This window comes from Thalassophryne amazonica, chromosome 17 (genome assembly GCF_902500255.1).
Source record: "Thalassophryne amazonica chromosome 17, fThaAma1.1, whole genome shotgun sequence".
Lineage (NCBI taxonomy): Eukaryota > Metazoa > Chordata > Actinopteri > Batrachoidiformes > Batrachoididae > Thalassophryne > Thalassophryne amazonica.
Genome location: NC_047119.1, coordinates 34,867,172 through 34,886,652, shown reverse-complemented (window position 1 = coordinate 34,886,652; position 19,481 = coordinate 34,867,172). Strand labels below are relative to the sequence as shown.

Sequence of the window (19,481 nt, the reverse complement as noted above, 5' to 3'; positions counted from 1 at the left end):
CCACACTTTCCCATCTTCGGCCCAGTCCTGTCATTCTTCCCGGGGGATCCCAAGGCATTCCCAAGCCAGGTGATGTTATTTATTCAAATTATTTTCTGACAAAAAGAAAAAAAAAAAGAAAATGTGTTTGTTACCTGTGATGTGTTATGTGAATTTCCTATATAACATCTTTTTGGTGCTTAAGAAACCGGTTAGACTATAAGGAAGAACAAGTCAAAGAATATGAGAAACTGAGATTGAAAAGATTGAATTTATAATGGCCAATGTTCATTTTCTGGTTGCTTTATTGAGATGCCATATTCATGTCTGCAAGTGGAAAATGATGCTCAAAAACTACAATCATGGTGCCCTCTGTTCTGGCTACCCCTGGGTCTTTGTAAAGACAACATTGAAGTGCACACGTTACTCCGGGTATCCATATTGTTGATCAAGTGAACACACTTTGTGGAATTAAGAGATTCTCAACATACGTTTTCCAATTTTACCATCATCTTGAAAGCAACTTAATTTTCAAAGGGGGGGATGCTGCCCCATCAAGCTATACTCTGGAGCCGCCCCTGATTCAAACTTTAACACGCTCCCTCGCTTTGTGACAGCACTGTTCACATGCAGTAACTATGTTCAGCTCATATTATTAAGAGTTATTTTGCTCTTCTCTTCACGTGGGCGTGTTTTTGAGGGCGGTAATTCGAATGGATGAGGCACGGTGACGTCACACGGAGGGCTTTGGCAGCGGTCACGGGAGCGTCGGGAGTATGACGTCACTTTCCTAGTGGTTGTTGAGTCCGAGCAGGAGACAGAATTCTGTGAACAACTTTTACTGTTTCCGGACCAGCATTGTTCGCTTCTCCTTTATGCACCCTCCTGTTGGAGTTCTGGACCGTCGGCTCTCCGTCTTCACACCGGTTCGCTCGTTAATCCGGTTTTTGGCACAAAAAGCGGTTGTTGCGTGTCGGTGTCTTTATGTCTGCTGTCCTCCTTCAGCACACGGCGCTAACACGGTGAGTGAGTCCGCTCTTTTTTTTTCTTTTTGCTTCTTTCAAACAGTGTCTGGTCACTTGGACGTAATTTGAACCAACCTGAAAATTTCTTCTGTAAATGAAATGAGTCGCCTGTTTCAGTCCTGACGGCGCACTTAACGAAGACGTTTTGCTAAAATTTGCTAAAACAGTTGTAGCTTTAGCTCCATTTTTAATTCGTTTTTACATGTGCACGATAAACTGCCTGTTTTCACATAAAATGGGTGGATTTTGAAATTACACGCAGCATTGTCTTTTTAATTTTATAAAATTTTTTACAAAAGTGCTTTTATATGGAGGATATTTTGTACCAAAATTAAACAGAAATATTTGACATAAATGAATTAATGCCATTAATGATTTAAAAAAAAATACATCATAAAATTAAATACACAAACAATTCCTAGGTTTTCAATCTGGACCATATTGGAATTCTGCTACTACAAGAATTCAGAAAGTGTGCAAAGTGTCTTTCCGGAAGCAGAAGTATTGTTCAAATTTCCCAAACTTATGTATTAAAAAACACACACACACTCATTTCATAATCCTAACTCTATGCCAATAAAGATAAAGTCATTTCCATGGTTGCTGATGCATCTATATATTAAAAGCCAAGTGGCCTGTATGTGCATGCGTGTGTATGGCTTTGATCACAGACAAACAGGGGAGAGCTGACATTTTCCATTTGGTATATTTTATTTTAATTCAGGGATGAACACAGAAAAAACAGAAAGTTGATAGGACTAATATTTTTTGGAGAAATTGGGTATCAACCGTGAACAATGGATGTTGATAATTAATTCTGGTCTCACACTCCATTCCAGCAAATAATCTATATATTAAAAGCCAAGTGGCCTCTGTGTACATCTGTGTGTGTGTAACTTCAGTCATGGACAAACTAGGGAGAGCTGACATTTCCAATTTGATATGCTTATGTATTTTGGGTCAATCTAGAGCCCATGGAGCCCCAACGTGCTAGTCAGGTTTTTAAACCTCATTTCAACACTGGAAACATGAAGTATCCTTCCAGAAATGGTGGACAGAATCTGGAGTGCAAAAAACAATCTGACTTTGTCCAGATTCTGCATACTGCACAGAACAAATAGATGTAGATAGTAGACAAAATACTCAGATACTAATCGATACTGGAAATTAGTATTGGATGAGATAATCAATAGTGTGCTTGGTTTCAGTGCAGAAGGTTCCCGGTTCAAACCCCACCACAGCCACATTTATCTATGTAACGTGGAGTTGTGTCAGGACATGTGGTGTAAAACTTGTGCTACAACCCCTGGCAAAAATTATGGAATCACCGGCCTCGGAGGATGTTCATTCAGTTGTTTAATTTTGTAGAAAAACACAGACATGACACAAAACTAAAGTCATTTCAAATGGCAACTTTCTGGCTTTAAGAAACACTATAAGAAATCAAGAAAAAAATATTATGGCAGTCAGTAACGGTTACTTTTTTAGACCAAGCAGAGGAAAAAAATATGGAATCACTCAATTCCGAGGAAAAAATTATGGAATCACCCTGTAAATTTTCATCCTCAAAACTAACACCTGCATCAAATCACATCTCCTCGTTGACATTGACCCTGTGCCATGACATTGACCCTACGTGTCTTCTTGCAAGGAATGTTTTCGCAGTTTTTGCTCTATGGCAAGATGCATTATCATCTTGAAAAATGATTTCATCATCCCCAAACATCCTTTCAATTGTCCAAAATATCAACGTAAACTTGTGCATTTATTGATGATGTAATGACAGCCATCTCCCCAGTGCCTTTACCTGACATGCAACCCCATATCATCAATGACTGTGGAAATTTACATGTTCTCTTCAGGCAGTCATCTTTATAAATCTCATTGGAATGGCACCAAACAAAAGTTCCAGCATCATCACCTTGCCCAATGCAGATTCGAGATTCATCACTGAATATGACTTTCATCCAGTCATCCACAGTCCACGATTGCTTTTCCTTAGCCCATTGTAACCTTGTTTTTTTTCTGTTTAGGTGTTAATGATGGCTTTTGTTTAGCTTTTCTGTATGTAAATCCCATTTCCATTAGGCGGTTTCTTACAGTTCGGTCACAGACGTTGACTCCAGTTTCCTCCCATTCGTTCCTCATTTGTTTTGTTGTGCATTTTTCGATTTTTGAGACATATTGCTTTTTTCTGTCTTGACGCTTTGATGTCTTCCTTGGTCTACCAGTATGTTTGCCTTTAACAACCTTCTCATGTTGTTTGTATTTGGTCCAGAGTTTAGACACAGCTGACTGTGAACAACCAACATCTTTTGCAGCATTGCATGATGATTTACTCTCTTTTAAGAGTTTGATAATCCTCTCCTTTGTTTCAATTGACATATCTCGTGTTGGAGCCATGATTCATGTCAGTCCAATTGGTGCAACAGCTCTCCAAGGTGTGTTCACTCCTTTTTAGATGCAGACTAACGAGCAGATCTGATATGATGCAGGTGTTAGTTTTTGGGATGAAAATTTACAGGGTGATTCCATAATTTTTTCCTCAGAATTGAGTGATTCCATATTTTTTTCCTCTGCTTGGTCTAAAAAAGTAACCATTACTGACTGCCACAATATTTTTTCTTGATTTCTTATAGTGTTTCTTAAAGCCAGAAAGTTGCCATTTGAAATGACTTTAGTTTTGTGTCATGTCTGTGATCTGCTTTTTTTCTACAAAATTAAACAACTGAATGAACATCCTCCGAGGCCGTTGATTCCATAATTTTTGCCAGGGGTTGTAATTCAACATGTAGATCCACCTCAGATCTGCTGTGGCAACCAGAAGTGAAAACAAGGGAGCAGCCGAAGGGACTTAATTTTTTCCAACAGTTAACACACAACTTCACACAGCACTGCTGCGGAGAGGTAGGTGCACACCCCTCCCTAAACCGTTTAACCGTGTTAAATTCTAAGCGCAAACAAAAACAACAAAAAAACTCTGACTTTTCTGCTTTTGGTCTGAAGCGAGAACCAGTAGCACCTCGCAAGTCAGAGACCGCTGGTGATAAAAATGAAAGCTGGCCAAAAAAAAAAAACAAAAACGTTATGGTGCAGCCTTAGATGTGATGGGATTGACTCATTTAAGTGTCATTTTGTGTTGAAGCTGTGTCTTCCAGGTTTACTAACAGCTTCATGTTAATGCTGTGTTCAAAATGACTCCCAACTTTGAAAAGTCAGAAAACTACATTCACTTGATGAACTCGGGAAAGCAGTATGGATACACACAGTAATATGTTTGAGCTCTGTTGTCACCTTTTCCATAATTAGTTACACAAAGTTATTAAAAAAAATGTGTTCCAGCTTTTTCAAAATTATCCCAAACATTTTGATGTTGGACCATGTTTGGTATGCTATCTTATATGTTAAACTAACTGTCCCCAGAAACCGCATGTTATTTTTTGTGAAACTAATTTTTTTGAAATTTTATGTCTCTGTTTTCAGATGAAATTGGTAAAAGATGTATTGCAGTGAAAAACTTGCTGCTTTATAAGATACTGTGTATTTTCCAGCTATATTATTGCTAATTTCCCTTTTAGTATTGACAAAAATATCATTTCAGAAGTATTCTAGTGAGTGAGGTCCTTTGTGCTTGTGATCTGTGGCTGCATAGGAGATGTCTTATTTGCACATCAAAATATGTTATCATATTATAACTTCATTGATCAAATTTCTGTTTGGCTATTTATGAATGATATATTGATGAAAACTCTTCAGAAGCTATGATTTTGAGATTTACAATATCGAGAAATGACACACCCAAATTGTCTTGAATATTCTGTAGCATCTGTAGACAATGTCTTCTGAGTTTTATATAAGTGTTTTTGAAAGTACATTTGCTATTCTGATATGTCTGGATGCTCCCTCTCTGAATACATAGCAGTGTTGAATTCAATTCAGTTTATTTAGTTTATATAGCGCCAAATCACAACAAAGCTGCCAGAGGCGCTTCACACAAGGAAGGTCTAACCTTACCAACCCCTAGAGCAAGCACACAGGCGGTAAGGAAAAACTCCCTGTGATTATATTGAGGAAGAAACCTCAAGCAGACCAGATTCAAAGGGGTGACTCACTGCTTAGCCCATTCTACCAAAAAAGGTTTACAGTACAGAACACAACACAACAACAGACGAGAGTCCATTCAGCCGCCCAGTCCACCGTCGGGGGTCATCATTGAGCCACTTGTTGGATCTGTTCCTAGCCTGTCCTGCATCAGTGTTTTTGATTCTTCTCACAATGTGAGAAGAATCAAAAATAGATGGTAATAATTTTGAACTAGAAGCACTCAGAGTGCAAACCTCCGCCAAGGCTATGGGGTCACTGACGTCATAACATCTACACACCTTGGAATCATTGAACCTAAAAAAGTCTAACAATGATGTTTGCTCAGTAGTAAAAAAAAAAAAGTTTAATCTGCTGTGACTGGATAGCATGTATCCTTAGCGCTTGGCATCACAGTTTATTGCAACTTGCACCTTTCCCAGAAGCTACTGTCATCTGAGCACTGATATTGATATTGCGTGTGCTTATAGACAAAACAAATAAGAGACAAAATTCAATTTATTATTCAGCTAAACTGCAAATATATGAATTTTTTAACATTTATGAAACACTTCTCTAAACAAGGCCATAGGGTCACTGACCCTAAAGAGATTCCCTCCTTGGCACAGTGATCTATTCAACAGTTCAGTGTTACAACCAAAACTATGATACATACACTTTTCTTTCCTTTATATTTGACATCCTTGACCATGAAAACATACCACTAGAACTTGGAATCATTTTGATGTCTTTATTAGTTCAAAAGTTATTGTATAAAAACGATTTTTCGGTAATAGCGGTTTTCTTCTGGATCTAGCTCCATAACATTTGAAGCTACATCAAATCTGATGACATCTTACTGAATCAGTACAGATTCAGCTACAATTTGGTGTTAGTTGTGCATAGGGATGGGTATCGAGAACCGGTTCCTTTCGGGTATCGTTAAGAAATGATTCGATCCACCGACATCAGTAAGCTTTGTGCTTAACGATTCTGTTATCGGTCCTTCAGAGTGGCCGTTGTTTTGGCGGGTGTTTGTCAGGAAAATGATCATTTCTCTACATTGATTACAGACCCTGCAGCGGGTCCTTAATCAACTTTTCTGCAGCGCGGCTTTGCTTTGAACCTTGAACCAATCGAAGCGTGGTTCGCAGATTGAAGCAATGCTTCGGTCGATTGCTTCGTTTATTTCTTTCTTTCGCTTAATTTTCCCCCGCTAAAACCCTAAAGAGCATACGTCTGTGAGTATTATTTACCTTTTCTATGTTAAACCGACCTGTTATGGTCTTCTGAAACAGTTGATAGATGTATTTTATAACTTAAAAACGGGAGCGATGCTAACGCGTTAGCATGTCTAAGGCATTTTTAATGTTAAAAGTTAGCATTTAGCAATTGCAGCCGTCATCACGTTCGGGTGCATTTGTTTTCAAATTATAATATTCCTTAAATTTATTTTTGCTTATATATTAATAATCTAATGATTATTATATACAATTTTAGAGAAAGAGACAAAAAGAACCTGAATAGAAACACAACAGAAAATATATAATAGCAACTAACATAAATAAATATATACAGAAATAAATGTTTCTTGTGAACACCTAGTGACTCTCACACCTCCATTTCATCCCTGTCTTATTTAAGTTTAATGACAGTTTGTTTCAGTCAAACCATATTTTCAGTTTGTTAATTTCTTCAGTGATTTCCTCCAGAACTATCTGCCAAACAATAAAACTGTTGCATCCTAGTAAGAGCAGAATACTACTGGAATGAATTTGAATAAGGAAAGATGTATTTTTTTTTCTCACCTAAATGGATGCTGCACTCACTCCAGTTTATTGTCTGGAATAGTCCCATATTGCATTTCAGAGCTTCTACCCTTACCAAAAAGTAGTACATGCAAGTATGTTTCAAGTATACTTCCAGTTTACTTTTTATATACTTATCAGTACTATTTTTTGGTAAGGGTAGAATTCAAACATTTTCGTGCAGGTGGTGTTGGGGGGTAATTTTGGGTTTCAGCTTTTTTTGTTTTTCACCACTTTCATCCCTGAATATGAGTTGTGATTCACTTTTGTGTGGATTAAAGTTACTAACTGGGACTCCTTTCTTGTTGCGAGAAAGAAACGAGAATCATCCTCCGTTCTGTTCACACAGCTCCAAACGTTGCGCGGCTCTCTGACAAGTCAAGATAGAACGATAGAATTCAGTCTGAATTAATAACTTCAAAGCGAAACACAGTTTTGTTTATTTTTATTTATGTCCAGAGATCAAGGATACAGTGACTAATTTCATATTTATTTACTTTAAGACTCAAGGAAATACATAGAAAACCTGTAAAGCCTACTTTTAGTACAAAATTCACGAGGTATCGATAAGGAATCGGATCGATAATGGCATCGATTATAGATAAAACCTTATCAATACCCATCCCTAGTTGTGCATCTCTAGCTTCATTTGTCACCTCACACTGACACATTTTCTATTTTCCCTATATTTTTGCATATTCTGGATCACCAGATCCGGAATCCGGATCCGATCATCACCAAACTTTGTTGTTTGATAGAACATTTGACTATGTTACACTCTAATTTTTTTCAATCCTTTCTGCCTTGTTTTTGTGGAGTTACAAACTAGAATGTCAAAATTCCCCCTATCCCGCAATGGTGAAGAATCCTTTAAAAAAAACACTAAAATTTAATCACTTTTTCCTCTTGTCATTTCCAACCACTCCACAAAATTTAATCAAAATCCGTTCAAAACTTTTAGAGTTATCCTGCTGACAAAGAGACAGACAAACAAACAAATGCGACCGAAGACATAACCTCTTTGGTGGAGGTAATCATTAGATTATTAATATATAAGCAAAAATAAATTTAAGAAATATTACAATTTGAAAACAAATGCACCCGAACGTAATGACAGCTGCAACTGCTTAATGCTAACTTTTAACATTGAAAATGCCATAGACATCAAAATCCGTTCAAAACTTTTTGAGTTATCCTGCTGACAAACAAACAAACCCGACCGAAAACATAACCTCCTTGGCGGAGGTAATTATGTAGTGTCTGCAGACAATAACATTAGTTTATTAAGAGGGTATGTCGTCACATCTATGCATTAACCCTCTGTGGCCGATGCTGTCGTATACGACTGTTTATAAAAATGGAAAAAAGTTGTGAATCCTCAATTTTTAAAATCTGTTACAAGTCAGTTTGGCATTTCAACTTGAAACTTTACTCGTGAATAATTCATTTTAAATATGGTTTATTTTTCTGTCCTTTTGTTGTTTCAACTCTTACATTTTGTTAAAGTTAAATTTTGCATTGTTCAAGAAAATAATTAACCCACCCAAACACGATAACCAGTATTTCCACCAAAATTCATACATATCTATTTAAATTTTCTTTTAATATTTTGTATTTGCATGCAGACAAATCTATATTTGATTTGGAATGTTCACTCAGATATTTCTGCATATCCAAAGGTAAATTCAGGTATAAAACTATGAAAATTTCTAACAAAGAACAATGTCGTCCAACATCTTTACACACTCTATATTCAGCAACAAGTTCTTATCTAGATTTTGTGTGTAATGTGAAGAAATCCGTACACACATTTTACTCCCAAATCTGTCACCAGAAGCCAAAGGTTAAAAAAAGAAAAGAAAATTAGTACTTGCAGTCATGTGACTGAAGGAATAAAAAAATAGAAAATAAAATTAAACATGTATTTTCAAAACATTTTATTTGTATCATTTGCACTAAATCCCCCCCCCCACCAAAAAAAAACCCCCGAAACAAAACCAAATATAAAAAGCTGAGTGAGGCCAAGTTTAAACTTTTTTTTTTTCTCTCTGTCTCTTTTTCTCAGCTTTGACTGAGCGAGTGAGCAGGCGACTGCATGGACCAGACTGAAAATGAAGAGCCTTAAAGCCAAGTTTAGAAAAACTGATGTAAGTACTGTAACATATGTTTATGTTACATGTATATGTGCGCGCATGTGTGTGGTCATGTGCATGTGTGTCTGTCTGAACAACAATGTCAGCGTCTGTGTATGCAAGGCCTGGGGTTGATTTATAACCCCTTCTGAACTTTGGGGTGGGCAGTTCTTATTTTTGATATGCCTTTAAGAAAATATGAATGGGTTTAAAAATTGTTTGTCCTTGTTTGTTTTGGAGGTCACTTTGTGCTCGTGAGAAGATACAAATGTGCAAATTCACATGGTAACACATCACATCTTTTGAGTGTTAATAAGAATTTCTGGACCTTGAAATACATTTGAGAAATGGTTGAGAAATGCTGATTTTATATTTTTAATGTGACATAGCTCTCACATAGGAGATGTTTCATATTGGATTTTTGATTAATCCAAAAAGACTTGATCTCTTCAAGTAGTCTGGCTCTGTAATCTGACATATGCTGGTTCGATCCTGCATTCTGTGAATCAGTGTTCCATTTTATTTAGTCATTCCGTCTGTTTTACGTGAGAAGTGTGGCAGACTTCACAATGTATGACTCGCGCGTTGTCACGGTGACCATAATGTCAGGGAGGCAAATACCAGACAGGAAGAGTCTCGTAGCTTCCTGGCCCAATAGTTAAGTTTTAAGGACTGTTGGACATACAAGTAGTTTGGCGAATGGAGTGGAAATAGAGCAGGGAGCTGAGCGGCGGCTAAATGCCGTCCGTGTTCAGATGGGAAGAACTCGGCAAAGCCAATTCTTGATTTTTGTTAAATTACAGCCAAACATCTATCAGATACAACTAGTGCTTGCTGGTGTCTGGCTGGAAACAGGACTGCTGGCAAAGAACAAACTGAAATCCAGAGAGAGTAGCTACACTTACTCATTTATGAGACTTGATAAGGAATATTGGAATCCACAGGTGAAGCTTATTATTGAGGAATGTGCAGCCAAATGTGTCAAAGCAAACAACAATTGAGGTGAGAGATAAGCAGCTGCCTTTAAAATGTTTTTGCTTCCACTACCTAAAAGTTGCGGGATAATACAACCCCTGGCAAAAATTATGGAATCACCGGCTTCGGAGGATGTTCATTCAGTTGTTTAATTTTGTAGAAAAAGAGCAGATCACAGACATGACACAAAACTAAATTCATTTCAAATGGCAACTTTCTGGCTTTAAGAAACACTATAAGAAATCAGGAAAAAAAATTGTGGCAGTCAGTAACGGTTACTTTTTTAGACCAAGCAGAGGGAAAAAAATATGGACTCACTCAATTCTGAGGAAAAAATTATGGAATCATGAAAAACAAAAGAACACTCCAACACATCACTAGTATTTTGTTGTACCACCTCTGGCTTTTATAACAGCTTGCAGTCTCTGAGGCATGGACTTAATGAGTGACAAACAGTACTCTTCATCAATCTGGCTCCAAGTTTCTCTGATTGCTGTTGCCAGATCAGCTTTGCAGGTTGGAGCCTTGTCATGGACCATTTTCTTCAACTTCCACCAAAGATTTTCAATTGGATTAAGATCCGGACTATTTGCAGGCCATGACGTTTTGACCCTATGTGTCTTTTTGCAAGGAATGTTTTCACAGTTTTTTAGCTCTATGGCAAGATGCATTATCATCTTGAAAATGATTTCATCATCCCCAAACATCCTTTCAATTGATGGGATAAGAAAAGTGTCCAAAATATCAACGTAAACTTGTGCATTTATTGATGATGTAATGACAGCCATCTCCCCAGTGCCTTTACCTGACATGCAGCCCCATATCATCAGTGACTGTGGAAATTTACATGTTCTCTTCAGGCAGTCATCTTTATAAATCTCATTGGAACGGCACCAAACAAAAGTTCCAGCATCATCACCTTGCCCAATGCAGATTCGAGATTCATCACTGAATATGACTTTCATCCAGTCATCCACAGTCCACGATTGCTTTTCCTTAGCCCATTGTAACCTTGTTTGTTTCTGTTTAGGTGTTAATGATGGCTTTCGTTTAGCTTTTCTGTATGTAAATCCCATTTCCTTTAGGCGGTTTCTTACAGTTCGGTCACAGACGTTGACTCCAGTTTCCTCTAATTCATTCCTCATTTGTTTTGTTGTGCATTTTCGATTTTTGAGACATATTGCTTTAAGTTTTCTGTCTTGATGCTTTGATGTCTTCCTTGGTCTACCAGTATGTTTGCCTTTAACAACCTTCCCATGTTGTTTGTATTTGGTCCAGAGTTTAGACACAGCTGACTGTGAACAACCAACATCTTTTGCAACATTGCGTGATGATTTACCCTCTTTTAAGAGTTTGATAAGCCTCTCCTTTGTTTTAATTGACATCTCTCGTGTTGGAGCCATGATTCATGTCAGTCCACTTGGTGCAACAGCTCTCCAAGGTGTGATCACTCCTTTTTAGATGCAGACTAACGAGCAGATCTGATTTGATGCAGGTGTTAGTTTTGGGGATGAAAATTTACAGGGTGATTCCATAATTTATTCCTCAGAATTGAGTGAGTCCATATTTTTTTCCCTCTGCTTGGTCTAAAAAAGTAACCGTTACTGAATGCCACAATTTTTTTTCGTGATTTCCTATAGTGTTTCTTAAAGCTAGAAAGTTGCCATTTGAAATGACTTTAGTTTTGTGTCATGTCTGTGGTCTGCTTTTTTTTCTACAAAATTAAACAACTGAATGAACATCCTCCGAGGCCGGTGATTCCATAATTATTGCCAGGGGTTGTAGTTTAATATTAGTAAATTATTGCAATTTCAAGTCAGTTATGCAGTGAGTACAATAGAGTGTATTGTCCTAGAAAAATGTTGGGGCAAGGAATGGGCTGCAAGGTCACAATCGTTCCTCTTGGCTGATTACAATCTCACCTTTGCCATAGTTTTCCAGGCACAGCCTCCAGCCTTTTGATTGAATTATAACTCTTAAAAGTTGAATCTCATAGATACATTTTTGTAAATGGTGTTGGTTGGTTGAGATTGATGCCTATGGAGTGAGTTGTTTCTTCATTGAAATAGTCACTTGTAGGCGGTGTGAGGGGAAAAAGACAAAGGATGTTGCTTGGAAACAAGACTGAAGCCATTTGCAGTCATGCGTTCCTTCACATACCTCACACCCACATGCATCATCACACTCTTTGTAAGTCCCTTCGGCTGCTCCCTTGTTTGCACTCGGGGTCGCCACAGCAAATCCAAGGTGGATCTGCATGTTGATTTGGCACAGGTTTTACGCCGGATGCCCTTCCTGACGCAACTCCACATTACATGGAGAAATGTGGCAGGGGTGGGATTTGAACCCAGAACCTTCCGAACTGAAACCAAGCGCATTAACCACTTGGTCACCACCCCTGCTATCGCTTTGAAAATACATATTTTTATTACGTTTTCAGTTGTAATTGACATGAATCCCTGTTTTTTTTTTTTTTTTTTTTTTTTTTTTTTTTTTTTGAAAGAAATGATTTGTCAACAGGAAATACTAAACTTTGAAGTTGGCATCTATGCAAAAAAAGTAACAGCTGACCTGAGGGGGTGTAGTTTAGGATTACAATTGTTTCAAGTTAAACTGTACATCTAAAGGTAAATCTTACAAGACACGTGCATGCAGCAATACTTAAACCTTAGAGCCAGAGGAACTGGCTTAGTGCCCCTTAAGTCATGTTCACAACATTTTATAATCACTCTTTCTTTGATAACATATGAAAATCAAACTGATGGGATTTTCAACAGTTTTTTTTTTTTTTTTCAAAAAAAGCTTTTTTGTTCTAACCAGATGTACAATTCTGGATTATAGCCTACTCCTGTCTTTAATTCCTTTCTGTGAAACTGGTCCTTGGTAACCACTTCATATTAGCTTACAGAAAATGTGCATAATATGACATTGTCAAATGAGTCCTGTATAGCTGGGGCCTATTTACCATATAATGATAGACCAAGAATAGCAGTGTTTGACAGCTGCTCCCAACCAAACCATGGTTAGCACAACTGTAAAGCTTTAAATACACACAAAAAAGGCATACCGTGTTTTCCAGACTTTAAATTTTGTGTGTGTGTTTTAAACTTGTTTAGCTAGTCCTGCACCTTTCAATATTGAAGTGACTTATGAAAAAAAAAATAAAAAATACTGAATTGTCATTTACAGCCAGAAGATGGCACCATCTACAAGTGTGACAAGCTTTTCCTGTAAAATGATTTGAATGAGATACTGTTTCATCAATACTCAAGCAGAAGGTAGCCGTAATGCATCATTAAACAATGGATGCCAACTACTGAAAACAATGAAGATCTGAATGAGGTGAGCGGTAAAAAATTGGAGAAATTAACAAATCATATTCTCAAACTGAAAGACTATACTATTGAATAAAGACAGGCAATAACCTACATACTACTTGGAACTTGACTTGTTTGCATTCTGTGGGACAGTTAGAACATCAGCAACGGCTAGGCTGTGTTATAAAGATGTTTGTGTTATAAATAATGTGCTAACGACATTAATTTTGCTTCTTGCCGCATGAAGAAGTAGCACCACATTTCAAAAATAAGTGTGGGTTATAGACCAATGTGACTTAAGTTTTTTCATCCTTATGACTCATTTTTGGACAGATGTGACCGATACTCTGGTATGACATATAGTCTGGCAAATACAGTATATTCTCCCAAAGTGATATTTAGTTGGTTTGTTAGATAACTGATGCTCAAAAAGTAACAAATATGCAATTTGAGGGCCCGGTCCCACTGGTGTTTAGGAGGATTTGCATATGGATTGCACACAAAATTGGCTCATATTCGCTTAACATCCACAAATCCGTGAAACATGTTTGTATGAGTCGGCTGACAGCCGAACACGTTCGCAATTATCTGCAGAGGCATGTTTTTTCGTTACCAGGATTTTTGAGCTGCACAAAATTTTGGCTGCGGATGACATCCACCTTACATACTCCATACATACTCAATACACACACAATACATACTCAATCTATGCGCTGTATATACGCCGTCATCTGCTGATATCAGCAACTGACAGGGATTTGCGGCTTGGCAGCGGACTGGGACAGTGTGTAAAAGGGATATTTTGCGTGCCCATCATGTCCACATCATGAACTAAAATAAGTTGTAGCGACTGCATACAGATTGGCCATGAATGAAGCATTTTTATTACCTCTGCTTTGCATCTGATTTGCGGCGGATGCAAATCAGATGTGCTGTGTTCACAGGTGGACGCCGTTCTTTGTTCTACCGGCTGCCACATGCTCTGTGCTGAATGCTGCGTATATAAAATAATTATTTCATGGCGGATTAATCATTTTATTCTGCGAACTGGCTGTTGAAAACGGCTCTAATCACCTCCTGAATCACAGAGGAAGCTGCTGCTGGGCAGTTCGTGCGCGCACATGTGCGCGCCTAACAAGCTACAGAAAGCATTTTGAGCCGTCTAAAAAGGTAATTATTTGACTTGTTTACATTGTCAAGGCTTGATAAAACAGTTTTTCCTTCTTGTCTGCAGCTGTAACAGTATTTATTCCTATGTTTATAACAGATTTAACTTCTTGTTAAATCGTTCAGACGAGCTGCACTCTGATGTGATCAGCTGACGTCACCACTCTCCCTGTTCACTGCTTGTTTACACCAGTCAACTTGTCCAAGTCCAGCAATTGCTCCAGAGCCTGTATTGTTGGTGTGAATAGTGTGCCCCGAGTGGGCTTCTTTTATGACTGCAGTGCAGATGCCGTGCACACGCAACACGTGCGTGATGCATTCATAATACACCCGTAATACTGCCGTGATAATCACAGTGTGTCGGATCTGTTTCCTCACTACATGCGTTATACAACCGTGATTGTTCATCATATATTCGCTATATATTATTAATATATCCGTAATTCATACTGGGACATTTGTCATTTTTGGCCATTTTTGTTGCGGACGACAACGAACGCCCGTAATTTGTGTACTCACTTCATGTGCAATTAATCCTGTCCCCAATGGGACCGGGCCCTAAAATGATGTTGGTGAAGAAAATATAGAACAGAAGCAAATTGTCATTGACTGATTGATTAATCAAACAGTGCTTTCATACCATTATTCACTTTCAGCGAAGTTGGGCAGAAGTTATTTTTTCACCTGTTTGTTCATTTGTCTGTTTGTGAACAGCCTGAAACTCACAATTTTTCATATATCATTCTGAAATTTTTACAGAGGATTAATATCCTGATAAGCAAGAACTGATTCAGTTTTCAAGGTCAAAGGTCAAAGTCAGGGAAAATCTTGGAAAACTGGAAAAATCCCTATCCTTTAACATTGAACAAATTTTCAAAAATTCATAACTCAAAAAAGCTCAAATTTCTTTGATATTTCAGAGTGTTATGTACATAGTATCCTTTGTTGACTGACAGTTTTAATTTATTTTCATTTATATAGCACCAAATCACAGCAAAGTTGCATCAAGGCACTTCACACAAGTAAGGTCTAACCTTACCAGCCCCTAGAGCAAGCACACACGCGACAGCGGTAAAGAAAAACTCCTTCCCATGATTTGAAGAAGAAACCTCAAGCAGACCAGACTCAAAGGGGTGACCCGCTGCTTGGGCCATGCTACTGACACAGTTTACAAAACGAATTTGAACAAAACAATGAATTCAGTGGCCATAAAGATGCTATAAGTTCCATCCATCCATCCATCCATTTTCTTCCGCTTTATCCGGAGTAGGGTCGCGGGGGCAGCAGCTCAAGCAAAGCCGCCCAGACCTCCCGATCCACACACACCTCCCCCAGCTCCTCCGGGGGAACCCCAAGGCGTTCCCAAGCCAGCCGAGAGATGTAGTCCCTCCAGCGTGTCCTGGGTCTTCCCCGGGGCCTCCTCCCAATGGGATGTGCCCGGAACACCTCTCCAGCGAGGCGTCCAGGGGGCATCCGGAAAAGATGCCCGAGCCACCTCAACTGACTCCTTTCGACGTGGAGGAGCAGCGGCTCGACTCCGAGCTCCTCCCAAGAGACCAAGCTCCTCACCCTATCTCTAAGGGAGCGCCCAGCCACCCTGCGGAGGAAACTCATCTCGGCCGCTTGTACTCGCGATCTCGTTCCCCGTAGCAAAATTCAAACCTTTCATTTGAGGTTTGCTGAAACAAAATGCTGACTGTTAAGTGTACCATTCTGCAGAAAGTCAATTAAATAGCTTTGTAACACACAGAAATGGATTTACCGGTAATTACTTTAGCTCATTAGAAAGACTTGGCACAAGAGTGTAAACTGTGTCATTCTGTTGCCTGTAGACAAACGTGGGTCATGAATCAGGTCCATTGAGTTTAAAATTGGATGTTGAACTGGAAGAGTTGAAACCACAAATTATCAGAATCATGATGCTCTTTGTGATCATCAAAGAACTTGACTTCATGCTGCAATTCAACTAATTGACAATAATGACCAGAACTCGCACATGATGTTACCAATACTGATAAATAATGCCTTAAACATTTTCTACCCAGTAGGATCTACTTCAGTCTATTACACAAGCGTGCAGAAGATACGTTCTTTTTTTTTTTTAAAGGGTAAGATCCAGGACCAACCTCATGCTGATGTTGGTGTGTTCTGTGTACACAGTGGGTCTGATTTAGTAAAGGTTTGCTCAGTGTCTTGGTTAATTTATACCCGACTCTGCGGTTCTCCCTTATTGACTCACTTTGTCAGACAAAAAGACAAAGTTTGATCCAGATCTGATCCGGATTGCGGATTTTGTTTTGTTTAGTTTTTCATGTGAAATTGAGCTACAACAGTACCAGTGTAGGATTAAAGTTAAAGATTGTGTTTAAGAAGTGTAACGAAAAGCTGTTTTTGCATGTTTTACCTCTGAGCCAGTACCATTCCTCTGCTTTTTATAGAAGCCCTAAATAATGATAATAGGAGTTAAATATGTCTGTGATTCTATTTTAAGACGTGAAAATCAGTGACAGATTACACAGGAATGTTCCTCCAAAACCAGACATTGCTTTTTAAAACCAAATAACAGAAAGATGATGTCAACATACATGGTTTCATATTAAAGTCAGGATATTTCCTACTCCTTCGTATCATTCAGTCATTTAGACGGAGTTCAGGGGGTAGTTAAATCTTTACTAAATGTTTTATTCCCATGTACCTCCTGCAGTTGAATGAGTTGAATGATACAGGCAGTAAAGTTAACTCAGTAATTTCTACAACATTAGATGGAAACTGACATAAACTAATGCAACAGTTGTCAGTATTTTATTTATATGAAAAAAATTGGATCGTTTTCATTACCAGCTGCCGTTATATGTTAACGTTTTGACTTGTAATAACTTTGCTAAAACAAAGTGGAGCTAATAATGGCTCAGTTCTATTGATGTGTCCCACTATGGAAGCAGTTACAAAACATTTAAATGGAATGCAACCATTATTATTTTATTATTAACGTGCATTCTGCTGTTGAAAATATGTTTTGTCATTGATATATTCATGCAAAACAGTCATTTAACTAATCTTTGCTGCACTGAAGTTGCCATCAAGCACCCCTCCTGACCACAATAAAAATAAAATCACAATAAAATGCCTTGATGTGCACTGCTGCTGCAACAGCAGGACACACATACACAAAAAACCAGATAATGTTTATTTATTTATTTATTTATTGTAGCTGTGTAGGTGGAAAGGTGATGTAACACAGTGGTAAACATACCACTGTCCCAGCTTTTTTGAAACGTGTTGCAGGCATCCATTTCAAAATGAGCAAATATTTGCACAAAAACAATAAAGGTTATCAGTTTCAACATTGTCTTGTCTTTGTGGTGTATTCAGTTGAATATAGGTTGAAGAGGATTTGCAAATCATTGTATTCTGTTTTTATTTACATTTTACACAACGTCCCAACTTGATTGGAATTAGGGTTGTATTACCCAACCTTTTAGTGCACCTACAACTCCCCCCAGATTTCATAACTAAATTATGACTCATCTTTTGCATCTATGGAATATTTTTGAAATGTTTTCTGACGTGCCAGTATGTTTGTTTGAAATATAGGCTAATTGACTTTAGCTTTCCAGCTGAGCATTGCTAAAATTGCTCAACCAGTTGGTCACCAGAATGTGCTACTCGGTTAAGTAGACTGGCTTATTGCACTTAACTGCTGCACTGGAGATTCACTCTGTGCCTAAATTGTACTGAAAATGCCACAGACGCTGAAAGGGTGTATGTACTGTATTTCCAAATTTAATAAACTTTGAATGACTAATGAAACGTATGCATTTTTCCTGCTCTTTTTCCCCTCATTAAATTTGGCCAATGAACATCTGTGTATGCCGGTGCTTTAATGAAACAGCACGTGTTGCTTTATCAGTCTCAGATCACTGCACAAGGTCAAAGTGAACAAGGTATTTTTGTAGCTATGTACGAGGTCTGTGAGAAAACTATACGACCTTTTTATTTTATGCAAAAAATATATGGATTTGATTCATATGTTTTTACGTCAGCCAAGCTTGAACCTTCGTGCGCATGCGTGAGTTTTTTCACGCCTGTCGGTTGCGTCATTCACCTGTGGGCAGGCTTTGAGTGAGCACTGGTCCAACACTCTTTGCGAGGAAATGGCGGAATGATTTGGGCTTTGTGTGCAATTTCTTTGGTTATCACAAGAGCTGGACATCAGCCATTTTCCGGCAGATTTCACTTTTAACAAGAGATTTTGTCATGGAAAGCTGCGCAGAGGCTTCGCGCATCACGATGGATTCGCTGATGGAGCGAGACAAAGAACACCTCCGTTTTGGAGTGTCAGAGGACAAGTTGGGACATGCCTATCTCGGCTTTCAGTGGCTTACCAGTCGATTGAGTGTAAGAGAAATTGTGGAGAGCTGGACATTATCCAAGTACCTGACAGCTACGTGGACAGCACAGGCTATTTTGGCACTGCACTCTCGCGCACTTCGTTGTGACAATCCCACCCACTTTGTTCAGCTGGATACCATGCATTGTGCGCTGCTGCTATAAAATTATTATTTCACAGAGGATTAATCATTTTCTCCCAGAAAACACCTCTAATCGCTTCCGGAATCACAGAGGGCCGCTGGAGAGAGATCTCTCTCTCTCTCTCAGCTGTAAAAGTATGTTTATGACAGATCTAAGATCTCGTTATAATCAATCAGATAAGCTGTAAAGCGGTGCATTGACACAATAACTCACACGCAGTGTTTTTAACTGTTTGCGCAATGTTCATATATGTGGCTTATTATTCGAATAATCACTGAAATTTCTGACAAATCCATACGTGGCTCATTATTCATGGCTTTATTATTCCTTGGGACCAAGCTTAAGGACTGAGAATTTGAACAGCCCCATACTCACCACTAACATCCTCATTTGTCCTTGTAGTACCTCGTACACAAACTGCCCCACGCTGCTTTTGCTAAATTTTGAACGTCTTGAAATTAGTGC

At 38.4% G+C, this 19,481-nt stretch overlaps 1 protein-coding gene across 2 annotated transcripts in view; it reads left to right on the top strand.

Moving 5' to 3' along the window:
- Nucleotides 1-710: 710 nt before the first annotated feature.
- The window catches only part of rai14 (retinoic acid induced 14), a 102,546-nt gene continuing 83,775 nt past the window's right edge, over nt 711-19,481 (top strand). Inside the window, exons 1-2 of one of the 2 annotated variants that reach the window (XM_034192159.1) lie at nt 711-1,001; nt 8,958-9,039. In XM_034192159.1, coding sequence (XP_034048050.1) covers nt 9,004-9,039 — 36 coding nt within the window. In that variant the 5' untranslated portion in view covers nt 711-1,001; nt 8,958-9,003. The remainder of the gene's footprint in view (nt 1,002-8,957; nt 9,040-19,481) is intronic. The other variant, XM_034192160.1, reaches the window with a different exon arrangement.